Source organism: Oryzias melastigma, linkage group LG16 (assembly GCF_002922805.2).
Source record: "Oryzias melastigma strain HK-1 linkage group LG16, ASM292280v2, whole genome shotgun sequence".
Classification (NCBI taxonomy): domain Eukaryota; kingdom Metazoa; phylum Chordata; class Actinopteri; order Beloniformes; family Adrianichthyidae; genus Oryzias; species Oryzias melastigma.
The window spans coordinates 28,088,618-28,106,193 of NC_050527.1; the positions used below are offsets into that span (position 1 = coordinate 28,088,618).

General features: G+C 47.6%; 3 protein-coding genes across 11 annotated transcripts in view; 1 reads left to right on the forward strand and 2 right to left on the reverse strand.

Moving 5' to 3' along the window:
- sostdc1a (sclerostin domain containing 1a) overlaps positions 1-17,576 on the reverse strand; it is a 441,057-nt gene that overhangs the window by 96,397 nt on the left and 327,084 nt on the right. The gene's annotated exons all lie outside the window — the stretch shown is intronic.
- LOC112136593 (mothers against decapentaplegic homolog 4) lies at positions 968-8,570 on the reverse strand. Of its 2 annotated transcripts, XR_002917383.2 has the most exons (12): positions 8,348-8,570; positions 7,575-7,823; positions 6,588-6,765; positions 6,418-6,528; positions 6,138-6,350; positions 5,951-6,067; positions 5,011-5,061; positions 4,728-4,911; positions 4,476-4,644; positions 4,016-4,154; positions 1,546-1,873; positions 968-1,455 (listed from the first exon to the last, which is right to left on the reverse strand). XR_002917383.2 is itself a non-coding variant. In XM_024258397.2 (11 exons), exons 2-11 carry the CDS (start codon positions 7,815-7,817, stop codon positions 1,668-1,670), a joined length of 1,611 nt encoding a protein of 536 aa, XP_024114165.1. In that variant the 5' UTR covers positions 7,818-7,823; positions 8,348-8,570; the 3' UTR covers positions 968-1,667. The 2 variants fall into 2 exon arrangements, 1 of the variants encoding a protein (XP_024114165.1); XM_024258397.2 differs by having other exon boundaries at positions 968-1,873.
- The window catches only part of LOC112136592 (protein DEK), a 35,705-nt gene continuing 26,977 nt past the window's right edge, over positions 8,849-17,576 (forward strand). For 2 of the 8 annotated variants that reach the window (XM_036215791.1, XM_036215793.1), the window contains exons 1-5: positions 8,851-9,155; positions 9,429-9,602; positions 14,579-14,672; positions 14,748-14,871; positions 15,029-15,150. In XM_036215791.1, the coding sequence (XP_036071684.1) occupies positions 8,876-9,155; positions 9,429-9,602; positions 14,579-14,672; positions 14,748-14,871; positions 15,029-15,150 (794 nt within the window). In that variant the 5' untranslated portion in view covers positions 8,851-8,875. Of the gene's footprint in view, positions 9,156-9,428; positions 9,603-9,628; positions 9,807-14,578; positions 14,673-14,747; positions 14,872-14,999; positions 15,171-17,576 lie in introns of those variants that run through there. The other 6 variants (XR_004949290.1, XM_036215792.1, XM_024258389.2 and 3 more) reach the window with 6 other exon arrangements.

Below are 17,576 nucleotides of genomic sequence, written 5' to 3' on the forward strand. Positions count from 1 at the left end.
TCCTGATTGGCGACAGTACTTCCTGTAGATTCATGACTCAGCTATGACTCAGACCAATCGCTGAAGATTGTTTGCAAATGGCGGTATCAGTTTCAGGAAGTGACGGTGAAAGCGGCGGCCTACTTTCGCGAGGAGAGGAAGTAATGCATTTCCAATGGGGGACCTCATGGCTCAATCTGTCCATTATTTTTAAAGTCTATGGAAGTAACCCCCCCCCCCAGTTAAAGTAAATGGGAATGAAGAAAAGTGAATTTCCAAATGACTGGAAATGTTAAAAGTATGAAAGAGCGCTATAGCAATTTGGCAAAAATTTGCCAAATTGCTTAAAAATCGGTAATATGTGCCAATTACGGAAAAATATGTAGTGTGTTGCTTAAATATGAACTAAACTCCAAGTTAGACATAAAAATAACACATTGCTTGATTACTAGCTAAACTCCAAAATAGCCTAAAATTCCTCTTTAAACTGAATTATTCAAAAACGTTAGCCTGGTGCTAAAATAGAAGCTAAACTCCAAATCTTTTAATAATTACTATAAAGACGAAAACACGACCTATGAATATATTTAAAGGTTTGTTGATAATCTACTTAAAATGTAGACATTTGAAAACTTTCTCATTCATTTCCTATGGGGCATATTTTACTAAATATTTTAAAATCTGTAAAGTTTACGAATACCAAAAGTACAAGCAGTAACGTCCTGAACGTTTTTGAGATTACTGAAATCTGAGTTTTTATGTGCTGAAGAATCACTATTGTGTGAATGCTGACTAAGCAATCACACAATTTCTAATCAACCTGTTTTCATTAGGCTGCTCAGTTCCTCCCGTGCATGTGCACGTGCACACGCATACGTTAAAGTCCTTCTTTGGTTCCACTGAAATACCGATCTGCACTGAAGGACCTCGGTACCTCCGAGATCCTCAATCGTCTGCAACAGGAAGAGGGAGGAGTCAGACGAGCAGCTGGAATCTGACGTTTATTAGGCTGAACGTTTGAATAATCATGATACACAATCATACCCCTTTCAGTATAAAAGCTCTTAAATGTTATGGAAGTTAAAAAAAGACAACGAGATCAACAGAAGATAAACCGTATAAATCGGTCAGTTTCATCTCAGTGGCTGTAAGATGTGATTCATCACAGAAATAAATACACTTTGAATTTGGTTTAAAGGTTTCTCTCTTGAACATCATGTGATCATAAACTCCTCCTCCTTTTTCTGGCGGCTCACCGACGCTCCGGTTCAGCTGTCCTCAGGCCTGAACGTCCAGACCGACCCCCCCCGATGCATGAATGCATGTGCGCACCATCCCTAACGGGACACAACAGCAGACACGATGCTTTTTGTCTTTTCAGGATAAAACATGACGGTTTCACGTCCTCCAGCAGCTCACAGTCGGTTTGACCTTTGGTGCAGCTGGAGCTGCTGGAACCGGACCGGATCTGCCGCTCTGAACACAGAAATCACATGGACCGAGACGGTTTGGTTTGTAAGACTGAAGGGGACTGATGCTCCCTTCCTGCTGACATGCAGGACACACCTGCTCAGGTGATATGCCGCCATGGAAACGGGATCTGGCGCTATGGCGGCCCGCTTTGGTGAGCCTGCTGCTGGAGGGAGAACACAGGGCCTCTGGTGTCTGCTGTTGGACCCTGGAGGTCATCAGAGCGCCTGCTCACGCGGCGGCAGCATGTGCAGCACCTGGTCCAGCAGCTGCAGCGCCCGGTGCAGGTGAACCTCCAGCCAGCAGGGCGTGTCCTTGATGCTCTGCCGCGGGTAGTCCGACCCCCACCCTTTGACAAAGCTGAGACGCACGATGCACAGTCTGCGCAGGTCGTCCACGCCCAGCCCGGCTGACGACGACACACCTGGAGGAGCCAAACACAGGTGAGACCATCAGCAGGTGGAGCTGGAAACAGTTAACCCTTTAGCTCCAGAGCTCCAGGGTTTCAGTGCTTTGATTTACTGAAACTTTCAACCTTTTACACGGTGATTGTGTGATTGCTCAGTCAGCATTCACACAATAGTGCTCCTCCGTACGTTCTTCAGCTCAATCACACTCTTTCAGTGATCTTGGTATCGAAGCGTTCAGCTCGTTCAGGGCGTTACTGCTTGTATTTCTGGTATTCATAAACTTTATAGTTTTTGGCGGCTGGATGGCTCAGTATAGGGTCTGTTACATGCAGAGTTTCATTGTTTTTCTCCCTCCTTCCTCTGCATGGGCTGAGCTGCACCTTGGCTGATTGGAGACACCTGGCAGACATGACGAGCACTCCAATCAGGCTCCAGAGACGGCTACCTGGATGGCATAAAAGCTGAGCAAGATCTCTGGGAAGGAGGCTCCTCCTTTGCTCTACGCTGAACTGATTCATGTGTAGCTCATTTGCTTTCTGTTGGAGTGTATGGGAGGTTTGTGGACAGGTAAGACAGGGTGCCCTGTACACCTCACGTAGCTTGTCGAATGTTAAACACACTAGGTAAGTTGGTTGGTGCCACCCCCTGTAAGTTTTGACCCCAATTTCTTAGATAAGTCAGATAGACTTTTGTTTTAGAGTAGTGATAGCCAGGCTGTGTTTTGTTTATTTTAATTCCTTTGGTCCAACCTTGGTCCCTACCTTCCGTCCTCCACTTCATATCTAATAAAAAATGTAAACTTAACTGATTTTGAGTTCTTATGTTACGAACCATCCAGCCCTAGACACTTGTGGACGTAACAGGGTCTGCACCCAGGAGCCCTGGGTTCGATCCCCGGGGTGTCCACCGATCTCCACCCAGACGGTCCTTAGGGGAGACCCTTGACGCTGCTGCCTCACTGGGTCCCTGTGCCCGTCATGTTCAGGGTCAGGAAGGGCATCCGGCGTAAAAACTCTGCCAAATCACTGACGCGAACCAGTGGGTGCTGTTAGGATGTGGCGACCCCGAAAGGGATAAGCTGAAACTTGAAGAACATAAACTTTATAGTTTTTGAATATTGAGCGAAATATGCCCCACAGGAAATGATTGAGAAAGTCTTCAAATGTCAACATTTTAAGCAGATTACCAACAAGCCTTTAAATAAGATAATGAAATATGTTTTCATCCTTTATAGTAATTTTCAAAACATTTGGCTGTTTCGCATATACGAGGGTTTTTATGCTAATTTGGAGTTTAGCTTCTTTTTAAGCAATATGCTAACTTTTTAAAGTAATTTGGCATCTACTGAGGTTTTTGGGCTAATTTGGAGTTAAGCTCGTATTTAAACAACACACTAAATATTTTGCAAAAATGGCATGTATTGAGGATTTTTAGGCAATTTTACTACAATTTTTTATTTATTTAGGTCAACTTTAGCACTCTTTCATATTCTTCAATGACATTTCAAGTCTTTTAGCAAATTTAAGATTTTTTCAAAAAATTTTTGCATTTTCAGTCATTAACGTGAATCGTGTCCCCATTTTTAGCAAAAGCTTTAGCATCTTCAGCGACTCACACTAGCATTATCGCAGGTAATGCAACTTTTCTAGTTCCAAAAGTGGCTCATCCAGCGAGAATGATCGTGTTAACGGTTGAAACGTTACAGTACGTTGAAGGCTTTGTGCTTAAGCGTCACCAGCCACGTCTCAGTGTTGAAGGGCTGAAGAGCAGTGATTTCTGAAGGGGGTTGTTAGGATCCATTCGGGTCCAGATCAGAACCAGAGCCCACTTCTTTGTTCCACTATAATGACAGGAAGTGATCAACGGAGCAGGAAGTGACCTCCAGGAAGCTCTCCGTCCTTTATGGGGTCACCGAGGGGCATCATGCCTCCTAGGAACCCAGAATGTAACCGCCACCAACAGAACCGCTTCGGTGTGGAGCCTCCAAAAGCGAGGAGTGCCTAATCACAGCTCAGGTGTGAGCAGGTGAGACAGGAACCTCTAACCAGGTGTTCTCAGTCTATGGTAAACAATAAACAACAACAGACTTTCACGCTCACAGCTGATTGGTCCATGTGTGTCACCTGTACGTCCGTAAACACAGGCGGGATACTCACTGACTGCAGGTGCGATGCCCCCCACGCTGTTCGGACCAGGAATAGCACCAACGACTGCCGCCGCCTGAGTCTCGGCCGCCACCTGAGCCGCCGCCGCCTGCTGCTGCATCTGCCTGTGGCACTGCCGCAGGTCAAACACCTGCAGACACACAGCAGGTTAACACAGTCTCCGGCAGGAAGCCCCGCCCCCATCTGGAGGGAGTCACCTCCGAGCTCCAGATCCCGACTGAGCTGACAGACAAACCAGTCAGAAACAATCAGACAGACACTGGAGCAGCGCCACCTGCAGGACGAGTAACGTCCCGTCTGAGACCCCCCCCAGTCAGGACGAGTAACGTCCCGTCTGAGACCCCCCCAGTCGTCATTTGAGGAGCTGCAACACTTGCTTCGTCCTTCAGGAATTGGAGGCGGGGCTTAGGACTGACAGCCGCACAGGCAGCACCGAGAACGATGAAGTCACCTTGATGTACGCTCCGGGGTAGATCTTATGAACGCCGTCTCCTGGCACTCGGCCCGCCTCCCGGTCCAGGTAGTAACTCTGAATGAACACGGAGTGGTCGCTGAGGCAGCGCATCCACACGTCCCCCTCCCCTCGACACTCCAGCTGGACCCCCCGGCCGATGTGGAGCCTGCAGGACAGCGCAGGACGCTCACGTCACACTCGTCCAAACCTGTCTGGTCAGATCCGAGGAGGCCCGGCGTGGAGGCTCACCTGGCCCGGTGGCTGGCGGCGGTGCGGTGGACGTTGCTCAGCTGACCCAAACAGAACCGATCCCCTCCTGAAGGGTCCACATAGCCGTCCACCGTCACCAGCGGACAGCTGGACTGCACCTTAAAGATTTCACCAACCTGAACGTCCAACTCAAAGTAGGAAATGGAGCACCAGAATTCAGGGCCTGCGGAGCAGAGGCGAGAGGCGGAGCTAAAGCAGGAGGACAGAACCTGGGCACGACGGTCCGGATTACAACCCGCTCACTTCCGGACGTGATGCTCACCTGGATGGTTGGACACTGGCTGTGGGTACGGAGCGCTGTGGTGCTGCGACCCTGCAGGAACAAGAAGGTGTGAGGAGGTCATATATGATCAGAGGATGTAGCCACTCTGAGAGGTCTACAACGGTGTAGAACACGACCTTTAACCCTCAGGCTCTCTTATGGGGTCCAGATGACCCTACTTTCAATGTAAACATGTCTAGGACAGAACAAACGGAATGGCAGGAGCTGGATCCAAAACTAATGTAGATAGTGCCACCTAGTGTCCAATCACTACACAACAGTTTAAATGTACTCTTTCCATTTGGGGTTGTTGAAAAGTAACCAAACTACAAACACAGAAAGCCACGCCCACCTAACTTCACTGTTCATGGCCACAATGTTGGTCCAGATGGTACGGTTAATGGTACGGCTAATGTATAGCTAGTGTGTAGCTAATGGTATGGCTAATGTATGATTAGTATACGGTTAATGGTATGGCTATATCTGGCTAATGTACAATTAGCATACAGCTAATGTTATGACTAATGGTATTGATATTATACGGCTCACGGTACGGCTAACATACAGCTAATGTAGAGCTAATGAACGGCTACTGTATGGTTAATATACGGCTAACAGTACGGAGTGGCTGAAACCAAATAAAGAAAAAAACACGCCTTCCAAAACGGAAAATAAACTTGGAAAATCTGGAGGGTTGGTTTGCAGGAAGCCCGACTTCCGGGTTAGGACGGACGCCGTTCGACCGCTCTGTTTACAATCATTCGTCCGGGTTCTGATGGACGCGGTACCGCTCTGTTTACAATCATTCGTCCGGGTTCTGATGGACGCCGTTCGACCGCTCCGTTTACAATCATTTGTCCGGGTTCTGATGGACGCCATTTGATCTGCTTTGGTCTGAAACTAAAGCGTGTCGGTGCAGAACCGGCCGAGGAGCGCGTACAGAAGTGGGTCATTGGGCCATGATGGTGATGTAGCGGGGGTTGCATTGTGTGGCTCCTCCCACTGTTGTGATGTCCCGCTGGCGTGTAGGGGGTGGAGCTGTTTCCGGTCCAGGTAGCTGCAGGGAGAACAAAGACAGGTCACGCTGCGTCCGTTCCTGCAGGTAACGTGTCATTAAGGGGCGGTACCGGGTTTGGGGGGGCAGCTGAAGTCGGGGCTCTGTGGCGATGGCGAGCTGAGGGTAACCGTGTGGTGAGACTGGGGGGACACCGGTGGAGAGGCCTGACCTCCGCGGTTCCGAGGCAAGATGATCTGCAGGAGACCGGACCCCTCTGAGGCCTCGTCAGCGGACCCCCCAGAGATCCCGCTGGCGTTCTGAGCGGACGCCATGGAGCCCCTCCCTGCAGAACAGACAGCAGAGTAACGCTTGTCCATGAGGGGGCGGCACCCCACAGACATTTCGCTCACCTGGAGGAGACAGGGGCATGCTGGGATACATGCCGTAAGGGTCTGGGTGGGGGGGCAGGTCCAGCTGCAGGCAGTCCTGCATGAACTCCTCTTTGATCATGGCGTGAGGACCTGGGGGGGCGAGACCGTTACTGGAGTCCACCCCATGAGGCCTGAGAGTCAGAGCGTACCTGTGGGGGGAGCGGCCGCCACCCTCTCGTAGTGGTAGGGGTTCACACACACGCTGTCGTACTTCAGGTCGAAGGCGAACTGGCAGAACTTCACGTGTTTCAGCTCGTTCTTGTGGAGGTCGGGCCAGCGCCACAGCCGCGCGTAGATGACGTGGGGGAAGCCCTTCCTGCCCGCCACCTACAGCGGAGTGAGACGGGGGGTGAGAGGGGGGTGCAGCTGAAGGGCAGTCCTGACGCTGCAGACAAAACACTTGAGTCGACTTCATGACAACACAATGATGAGGAGGAGGAGCTTCTGGAACGCACTGTTACACACTCTCTCCCACACACACACTCTGACACACAAGTTCCCGCTCCGTCTGGCTTAAGTTAGCCCCGCCCCTTTCCTGTGTTTCAGACAAAACAAACCAGAGCCCCCCCCCCTCCTGGAGGACTCTTTCTGCCTCTCTGGATTCAACCAGAAGTTCTGTTCTGTGAAACCAGAGACCCGTTTTGAAACCCGACCCGAGTGTTTTGCACCAGAACCAGAAAGGTTCTGAGCCTCTCACTTGGATCTTCAGTGATTCTTGTTTGCTTTTGGACTCTGTCTACAGCTATTGGGTCAAGCACATGCCAGCGAGGTTCTGAGGAGGTTCTGAGGAGGTTCTGAGGAGGTTCTGCTGTTCCCTGTGAGAGCAGACAGCAGCAGTCAGGTGGGCGGGTCACACCCAGTCTGCGCTCTGCAGCCCGCTTATTATCCCACTCTGACTCAGCAGCAGACCGGAGCCCCGCCCACCGTCAGTCTGCTGTGGCAGGTAGAAGAATAAATGCCCCCACCACCACCACCACCACCCCGGTCCCAGATCACAAACAAACGAGGCCTCAAATGACCACAGGAGGCCGCGCCGGATGGGGTGCATTTCCTGTTGAAGGTGTCAGTGTGGCCGACCCACCGCGATCCTCCCCCAGGGGTAATGAACCCCCAGCTTCACCTGGTGCGGGGGTTACCTGCAGCCGGCCGTCCAGCGTCCTCTGGATGGTGACGCACTTGCTGGGATGGACGCCGTTGCTGGTAATGGCGGTGATGAGCGAGTCCAACTCGTCCTTCTTCTCCTTCAGCTTCTTCACCAGACTCTCGATGGCCCGCTTGGCGAAGCCCTCGTTCTCCCCCCCCTGCCGGTGACACATCAGGCTGTGCACGATGCTAAGGCAGGCGTCTGCAGAGCTGGGGGCGGGGCCGAGCAGCGACATGGCCACCTGAGGACAGAAGCCCGTGATGTTACAAAGGTGGAGCAGGGCAGCATCTGCTCAGGTATGATGGTGGATGACGTGGGCTTCTACAGCGCTGAGGGGGCGGAGCCACCGCAACTCAGTGTCCACCCACCAACGCCTCATCAAACGTGGTCCATCAGGAGTGATGTTCAGAGCGCATCTGCTCCACCTCAGCTCGTGGCTGCAGGAAGTAAACAAACAAACAAACAGGTGGGGGCCGGGCCACCTGGGTGCTGCCCCCCCATCCCACAGAGGATCCGGCCCCCGAGGGCCAGACCGCTGGGACGGTTCCTGCTGACCTCCTCAGACCTCCCTCCCTCCGAGCCGAACTACATCCCATAATAACAGCCTAAACGGCCCAGTGATGTCACAGCCATCGATCAGTGACGTCATCAGATGCTCCAGCCGCCTGGCTGACTCTAAACCGCGATTCAGACAGGCGGGCAGGGCGCGCGCCAGCAGCAACAGTTGTCGGCTGAAAGCCCGCGCGGCTCCGCAGCGGCACTCACCGGGACGGGGCGCGCGGCACGCGGCGCGCGGCTCTGCTGGGCTGGGAGTCCGCGGGTCCGGAGCTTCGCGCGGCGGTGTGTCCGCGTGTCGTCCGTCCGACCCAGACTGTCTGCGTGGGGGAGGGGGAGGGGGTGTCACGCTCCACAGACGGCCAGACATAACAGGAAGTTGGCTGACCTCTTTGTCCCTCCAAAACAAAAGCACCCAGCTGCTCCCATTCATGCCGGCTGTTCTGCGGCTGCGCGAGGGAAAAACCAACAGAAAGAGCACGTGACTGAGACATGAGAGAGGGAAAGGGTCTGTGGAAGGATTTTCTGTAAAACAAAAACATGAAAGTCCGTGTTTTTAATGGTTATAAAGCCAAAAAACTGCAGTCATCTCTGTGAAAGCTGGAGGTCACTGAAAGATTTCCTGAAACAAAGAAAAGCATCATGGGGCTTTTATTTTGAAGGACTAAGGGGAAACTTTTCTTGTGTGTCGCCCATGCGCCACATGCGCGCGCGGATGTCTTGGTATTTTGACAGCGCATGGCTCCTTTAAAAAACAAACAAACAAAAAGAGTGGTGTATTTTCACCTGAATTTAGTTGACTTTGTTTGGCTTTACTACTTTGTCACTTTAATAGTTAATAGTTACTTTGTAACATTTAAAAAACTTTTTTTTCAATATTTCTTTAAGAAAAGAGCCACAATTGAGTGGAGCCTGGAGCCGCAGGTTGCAGGTTGCAGACCCCTGCTCTGGTGGAAAGATGCGGTTTTATGTGGAGCTGGAGATTCCTGCCCCACGAGTGACAGATGGACGGACAGAGGTGAGACCAGCAGGTGGATGGATGCGTCCTCATACTGCAGTGAAGAACCAGCAGAAACTAGGTGGCCTCTTGACCTTCAGGCTACCACAGCGGCCTCCGATCCTGTCAGTCTGACACGGAATCTCTAAATGAGCCCTTCATGTTTTTCTGTTTATTTAGATGACAGAATGTTATTCTCAAACCAAAAGACTTTCATTTTTTATTTTCTCCTTAAATCATATTTTTGCTGCAAACTTTCATATTGAGTTTCCGTTTTAAAAAACTCCCCATCAGGTTTATGTGTAAATCAGCGGTTTCCGGGTTCTTCCGGTTTCCCGGGCGCGGAACATTCTGGACCCGGACTCAGTGCGGAGGCCGGATGTTCGCAGAAAAGTTGTCCGGTAGTGGATCTACGCACGCGGCGTCCCTGCTTCAGGTCACCGGCTCGAGCGCCTCGCAGCAGGACAGGTGAGATTTTCTGGATGATTCTGGCGCCAACATCAAAGTTTGAGGTGCGCGCGGTCCGGAGCTAGCATTGTTAGCTAACGCTCAGCACCGACGTTAACGTGTACCGGAGAAAACGTTCCACCGTCAAACGTTGAGTACAGAACTCAAGAGTTCATACCCACTGACGGAAAAGAATCGAATCTGTTAATGAGCAGAATATTACAGGTAGGGACGGAAATGTCGGCGGGTCGCTGACGGCGCACGCGGCCACGTTCATCACAGATATGTTTTCAGTGTTTTTCTTTGTTTTCAGTGTTTTTCTTTGTTTTCAGTGTTTTTCTTTGTTTTCAGTGTTTTTTTTAACTTATGTTCGCCCGTATTTCGTGTGACCAGCACAGACAGTGATGGAAATTCTTTTCACCCCACTGGCTACGGCAGATGCATACTGCTACATTTCCCGCCGCACGCGGAGCCATTTTGTATCATTCCGCTTAGCATGCAGCTAGCAAGCTACATAAACTCTACAAATGTTTGTTATAAAATCGTGTATTTTCCAGAGGTGGGACCAAGTCATTGTTTTTGCAAGTCCCACGTGAGAAGCGCGTTCAGCGGTATTTAAAATAAATAACCATCCTAACAAGTGAACAGCTCGATCTTTTTTCTGTTTGAAAATACGACCAGGTCCTTTAAGTTTGTCTCGCGCTCCTCAGACGGCTGCGTCTAATTCAGGCTGAAGCTGGAAAAGTGAAGAAGATGAAACTTTGGTTGGTGATTTTATGGAGGAGCTGTACCATTCCGTATGATACACAACTACAAAATTTCTGTCAACTTACTGTTAAAATATCCCGGATTAAGTTAACAGGAGTTAAGTTAAATTCTGTATTCAAGACAGAAAAGTAGGATTAAAACAAAAATACTAAATGTAAAACTAAATGTGGTGTGTGTGTGTATATATATATATATACACATATATATATATATATATATTAGAGCTGTCAGGCGATTACATTTTTTAATCGCGATTAATCGCATTGTCCTGAGTTAACTCGCGATAAATCGCAAAATTACATGTGGCCTTTTTTAAGGAAAAAAATGTGTGGTTTGTGGAGTTTAGCAGTTCTACATTAATTATGAAAACAAGAATTACAAAATTAATAGTTTTCATCAGAAATACTTTATTTTGTAACATTGTATTGAGATAAACTTCCTTAACAATAAAAGGCTGTAACATAAAATGCCTAACAAAAGCCCAAGTGCAAGTGAAGGGCATTTTAAATTCAAAACTTCAATCAACGTTCAGTAAAATAAAATAAAAACATCAAAAATAACATTTCCATAACACTTTCATGTTCATTTTTTGTCAGGACCAAATCTTTTCCTCCTCTGCTGAACTACAGTAATAAATGAAATAGAGATTTATCATTTCCAATGAACTTTTGTTTTTTAAAACATTAAAGACTGAGAAAAGCGGGATACTCTGTGGATAGTTTGACAGTCTGTTACTGCCGCCGCGTTCTCTGGCTGCAGCTCGATGCAGCGACGTGTCCAGCGGAGCTCACGCCATGAATATGCCGGCAGACAGACCGCTATGCTGGGGCTGGATCACGCTTAAACCTCCAGAACATTTAAAACGTCCCCCGGTGCGCTTGCTGTTCGGAACGTCGGGGGTCCGCAGCTCTCGGGACGCGGCGCCGGACGCGAGCCGGTACCACCAGACGTGGTACTGGACGCAAACCGGAGCCGGGTTAGGGTGCAGGAGCTCTCCAGGTCCTAGCGCCGGCCGGATTTAGCTCGCAGCTCGGTGGTTGGAGACCCGCCCGTGATCTAGTGTGAGAGCAGCCGGTGAGCTAGAGGGGGGACGCCCGCGAGCGCGGTATGGAAAGGCACGTATGAGAAAGTCTGCGATTAATGCGTCAAAAAAATTGTCAACGTCAAGCACGTGTCAGATTGATGCGTTTTTAACGCGACAAATCTGACAGCCCTAATATATATATATTTAGAAAGTGACTTTACATTAAATTTTATGTATAAATATATACTTCTCACAAAAATTAAAGGACTGCTTTTTTATTGGTCCTGGCGTGAAATGAATTAAACCTGTCTGATAATTTTAAATAAAAAAATACACCAATGTCCTTCATTTAGCGCCAGTTATTTCACGTCGAACTACATGTATGGACACAGTTTCCCACAATGCATTGTTTTGTAGTCCTCAAGGTGGCTTGAAGCCAGCGCAGTACCTATTTTCTGGCTGCGGTGGCTTAGAAAAGCACCTTGAACCCGCCCTTTTCACGCAATACTTCGTGACAGCGTGACAGAAACTAGTCAGCATGCACTGCGCTGCAGGCGATCTGCGCTTCAAAAGTAATATCCCCCCAAAGAGCAGAAACACCCACGTGAGCTTTTGAAAAATGCGCTGCCTCAGGCGGCTGCAAGTAGAAGCGGCTCCTGCCGTTTTGCCTTATTTTCGTACTTTTTAATGTATTTTTGCTTCTGTACGTCTTTTTTGTGCTACTTTTGGCTCACTGCATCCACGCCGAGAGGACTTCCTCCTTTGTTTACACCATCGATCAGCTGCTGACTCTAAAACCACCATCCTCCCAAATCGGAGTGAAGCCTCAACTGCTGGAGGAGCTTCGGAAAAGACGCCGTGGATGCTGGGCGGGAGTTAAACGGCGAATGAAGAAGCGGCGTTTTAAACCCTGCGTCCCCGCGATCATCACGGGGAACGTCGGGTCCCTGGCCAATAAGATGGGCGAGCTGGAGGCGCTCACACGGACCCAGCGGGAGTACCAGGAGGCCAGTTTCATCTGTTTCATCGAAACATGGCTCAACGGTCTGATACCGGACTCTAACGTTTCTATCGCCGGCTTCCTCACTGTGCGAGCGGACCGAGACACCACCACGTGCGGTATGAAGAGAGGAGGAGGGCTCATAATTTCTGCCGACCATCTTGGACAATCCCTCCCACCCTCTCTTTGAAACTGTGGACACACTGAGAAGCAGCTTCAGCTGTGGACTCTTGCAGCCCCGCTGCTCTAAGGAGCGGTACAGGAAGTCATTCCTGCCATCTGCCATTAGGCTTTATGACTCCTCCATGTGTGGAAGGTGAAAGGAAAACACCTTGGAGCTTTTTCTTAGGCTCTTTTTACATCTTTGTACATGTGTGTATAGTCTTTTACTACTGCTGCTATGTGTGTACATTTGTTTATTTATATATATTCTGCTGCTATGACTACTTATATTTATAAGTTAGTTACATTTTATTGATCATTTGAATTTTGTATTGATCTTTTTGCAGTTTAATGGTGTTTTGTGCTTTTCATTGTTATGAATTGCTGCTTCTACGACTGAATTTCTCTGCGGGGATGAATAAAGTTGATCTCATCTCATCTCTCATCTCATGAGAAGCAAGTATAGGGTTATATCCCCCCACCCCCATTTAACAAAGTGAATTTCAGGCCCTGCAGACACCTGGAGTCTGCACGGTTGTGCACAACCAGGTACCAGGAGAGCACGTGAAGCCAGCAGATCACTGCTAGCTTGATCTGCTAGGTTCGTTTGTGTTAGCCTGGGGGCGGAGCTGGCAGTGCAGACTGCTCCTGGAAGGACCTGGTCTCAGCGGTCTACATCCCATCGTGAGAACCTGCTGGTTTTTGGGCTGGGAGGGGCTGGTGTTTTAGAGGATTATTCAGAAATGTGTGAATGCATGAAAATTAGGGATGTTCCGATCAGGTTTTTTTGGGCCCGATCCGATTCCGAGTCATTGGATTTTGTGTATCTGCCGATACCGAGTCCCGATCCGATACTTTTGTAACACACTTAAAACATGAACAAATTGAATAAACAGATTAGTGTTGTCCCTTCTTTATATTTCATTAACCTTTTATCATTAAAAACTTAAAACACTTCTTTGAAGTAGCTTTAATAAACAAGTAAAAATACAGCAAATATAAACTAGAAAAAAAATACCATTTTCTTGTTATATAAGTGATAATTAGTCATGTGATAAAGTTTAGTGACTTTAGCTTTAACATCTTTAGAGCTATTGAACATTATTGACCAAATGTGATTCCTGTCCTCATTTAGAATTCTTAAAAATAAATTATGACTTTGTTTTAGCGTGAATGTGATAAGTGTTTGTGACTAGCTGATATCATTATAAATTTTCATTTATTGTTTTGTTTTTTTAGGATTATGTGCTTATTTTTTAAGTTCTTAAGACATTGCATTTTGGTTTTATCAGAGTAGTTAATTTTCTTAACTGTTGTTTCTGTCAGATAAATCAAACAGGCATATCAAAGGACAGCTCGGGTCCTAAGGAGTTATATCACGGTGCTAGCATGTAGCAGTTAGCAGCTGCTGTGTAGCCGTCTGTCTGCAGCATGAAGAGCTTCACATTAAAAAGAAACATTTTTTTTCTGTTGAAATACCTTTAGAGGTTGTTGCTTAGAGACACTAGCTGTCAGTTTAAAGCGTTTTCAAAAGTTATTGATCCCGGAAGTCTGAATCAGTGATCGGCTAGCTAGCTTGATTGAACTGTTTACATCAGTCTTCTGCTTGAACTGTTTTCCCGGGAATAACATTTGTGATCCGTTCATGACATTCAGGTTTCTAGTGGAGTATTCATGTGGAATAATAAGATTGAAATATAATAAGAACAAATAAAACATTCGATCCTGATCGGACAACGGAGCCCGATTTCGATCGAGTCTTCAACCACGTGATTGGGCCCGATTTCCGGTCACGTGATCGGATCGGGACATCCCTAATCAAAGTACCTCTGTGGGGGTGTTTATAGGGTGGGACGAACATGATACACGGAAGAGTAGATCTTTCATGTTGTATGCCCTTTAACTTCTTCTGTTTGTCACAAAGCAAACGTGTGACTGAAAGGTTCAGGATAATCTGATCAGATCAAACCAGGATCTGGACCTGCTCATTACTGTGAGCAGCAGCTCACCTGGAGCTCGTCTGATGTCCTCTCGGTCCTGCAGGTGTAAAGGTTTCCTGCAGAAGAACAAAGATGGATTCCTCTGAACCAGACTCTCTGCACCTCAGAGGATCCACGGCGGTCTCCCTGAACCAGCGGTGAGCATCCTGCATGTGGCCACGCCCACCCGCCGTACACACTCTGACAGCTGCCATGCTCTCGTCTGGTTTCAGCTTCACTCAGCTGCTGACCCGCTCCACCACAGCAGCCCAGCCCCCCCCTCATCTGAGGAGGAGGAGAGGGGTGTTCCGACTCCTCAGAGTGGGCGTGGCAAAGAGGAGGGCGTCGCTGTCACTGGTAAGATGCAGAACAGATGCAGGGTCCAGGGGGGTCACACAGGTCACCGTGAGACGACTGTGACAACCCCCACGCCCAGCGACCAGGTCTTAGTAAGAAGTTATCGAGTGTTTTACTGTGGTGTGCAGCTGTCACAAGTCTGTGATCTTCAAAACAGCCGAGGAGGAGGAGGAGGAGGAGGAGGAGGAGGAGCGTCTGGACTCGTCTGGGCTGGACCTGTCATCCGTGCACAACTCCAGGCTTCTGGAGTTTCAGGAACAAGTACAGATGGGGGGCCAGGTGGGGTCCCAGCCTCAGGAGTGAGTACCTGCAGGGTCAACCACGTCCTCCTTACTGATCTGACGATGTCAAAATGTTTTTAAAGGTTCATGATCTGTCAAGCCCCGCCCCTCACTACTTCATCTGATATACAGACTTGCACTAAATCTTTATGACATCTTTATAATGACACAGACGTGTGCAAGTTAGCTTTGCTGCATCAAAATGAACACATTTAAGTTCAAAGTACCTTTAACTCTAGATTTGGAGTAGAACTCATTTTCATGTCGAAGATTTACTTTAACGTTTCCCTTAACGGGAACAACAGAAGCAAACAAATCAGACGCCAACTTCAGCCTAACCCCACCTTTAAGGTGAGACGGATAAACGTGACAGAAAAAGACGGTTATCGTCTGAACATGATAGCATGAATCTACTGCTGCAGCTCTATTAGCATCAGCGTTCCAGTAACATCAATCAAACTTTATTGATAATCACAGCTGGCTGCTGCACAGAACTACAGCTGCCACGATTAGTCGACTAATAGACTTAAAATAGTCGACGACTAATTTAATGGTTGATTAGTCGTTACTTCATATTATATGAAGTCGGAATGTCGTGAAGTTGAAAGTTATGACATTCTTCTAGCTTTTAGGACTGTTTTGGCATTTATTAAGGTTTTTCAGGCTATGTTGGAGTTAAGCTAACATTTCAGTTGCATGCTAGCTATCTTGGCTAATTTAGACTTTTGTTCAGTTTTTTAGGCTAATTTGGCATTTAACTAACATTTTAGCTAAAGCGTTCTTAGAGGCCAAATTCAGCGTACAGCATTCACACTAGCATTATCACAGGTGATGCTATATATCTAGTTTTTAGTTAGTTTAAAGCTAATGATGGTTAAGGTGTGTGCTATACATCCAGTTTGTGCATTACCCGATTAGTCGACTAATCAGAAAAAATAATAGGTGATTACTCAACCATTAAAATCATTGTTTATGGCAGCTTTACACAGAACACAGCAGTAAATCCTTATTTAAAGTGGACCTCCTGGTTCTGACCGTTTAAATGCAGATTTCTTCCTTCCGTCTCTGAATCTTGAGTCTGAGCAAAGAAACTTTCAAACGTTTGTTTCTTGTTCACTTTGCTAGCTGTGGGTTTCAGTGCAGCAGTCATGTGATTCCCCCATGTGGCCGATTCTGGAGGCTATAGGATGTCGGTACGGCCGACACCACAGCAGCGCCTTAAATCTAAAGAGAGTCATCAGTAGAGCTGCCACAAACCATTATTTTAATAGTCGATTCATCAGATCATTCTTTAAACTGGAAGCGTTTAAGTTACTAAAATAAAGACAATTAGGACAATAGTTAATGAATTCTGCAGCTTCTTTCCTTCATTTGTTTCTGACATTAAATCAGACCCAAACCAAATGAGGTAGACATAAAAGCCATTAAATAATTATGTTTAATAGCTTCCAAACATAAGTAATAAAACATATATGAAGTATTTTAAAAACATAAACACTGAAAATATTAGCTCAGAAAGACCTATTTAAAGTAAAACATTAGTGACATCTGAACTCAAACATAAACCTCAGGATACCTGTATGAACGGAATGCTTCATAAAAACGGGGAAATGATATCTTAAACCAGTGTTCCTCACTCCAGGTCCTCGGGAGCCCCCACCCTGCCTGTTTTCCAGCTCTTTGTGTACTGCTTGCTGCTGATTACCTGGACCAGGTGTGTTCATTCAATCAGAATGTAGAGACATCTGACTGAACGAATCAGCAGCTGGCAGGACTTGGAGATCTGGAAAGCAGGCAGGGTGGGGGCTCTCGAGGACCTGGAGTGAGGAACACTGTCTTAAACAAAGGAATAAAAACTCTGGATGTTAGAATTTACTTTCATTCTTTTGCTGTGGCCCCCCCATACTCGATCAGAGGAGTGCTGGGCGATATGACGACGTGTATCGTGTGGGTGATAGAAAAGTGTCTATCGTGGCACTTCTCCTCTATCATTTATATCGACTCTAAGCTAATTTGATCACTTATTATGCCATATATGTCATTAAATAGTAGGGGTGTGCCAAAATATCGATATTGCGATATATCGCGATATTTAGTCCTGCGATCGATTCTCGATGGGTTCTCACCAAGTATCGATATTATATTTTCATTTGAAGAGGCTGTAGCGCTGAGCGTCTGAGTCGCGCGCTGCGTCGGACTTTTAATAGCGATGCACGCGCTCATTCGGGAGAAGCTCCGGTGAGATTCAGGCTCTGTGTGTGAAGCATGTCTACCTGTCAGCATTTATCATCCATCTGTAGGAGATCCAGACGGTAAGAAGTGACTTTGTCTCAGCTCTAGAATGTCAGCGATCACTTACTTCCTGTTTGCTGTGGGAACTGAGCGCGTGCTACGCAGTTGTTTGTGTGTACTTCAGGGACCGTC

Bases quoted from the DNA above. Each gene is read 5' to 3' on its own strand.
- LOC112136593 (XM_024258397.2), bottom strand. From the start codon at position 7,817: ATGTCGCTGCTCGGCCCCGCCCCCAGCTCTGCAGACGCCTGCCTTAGC. The intron at 5,062-5,950 runs GTACGCGCTCCT...TTGTTCCTGCAG, and splicing joins TGGCCCAATGACCCACTTCT to GGTCGCAGCACCACAGCGCT. The intron at 4,912-5,010 runs GTGAGCATCACG...TCTGCTCCGCAG, and splicing joins GCCAGTGTCCAACCATCCAG to GCCCTGAATTCTGGTGCTCC.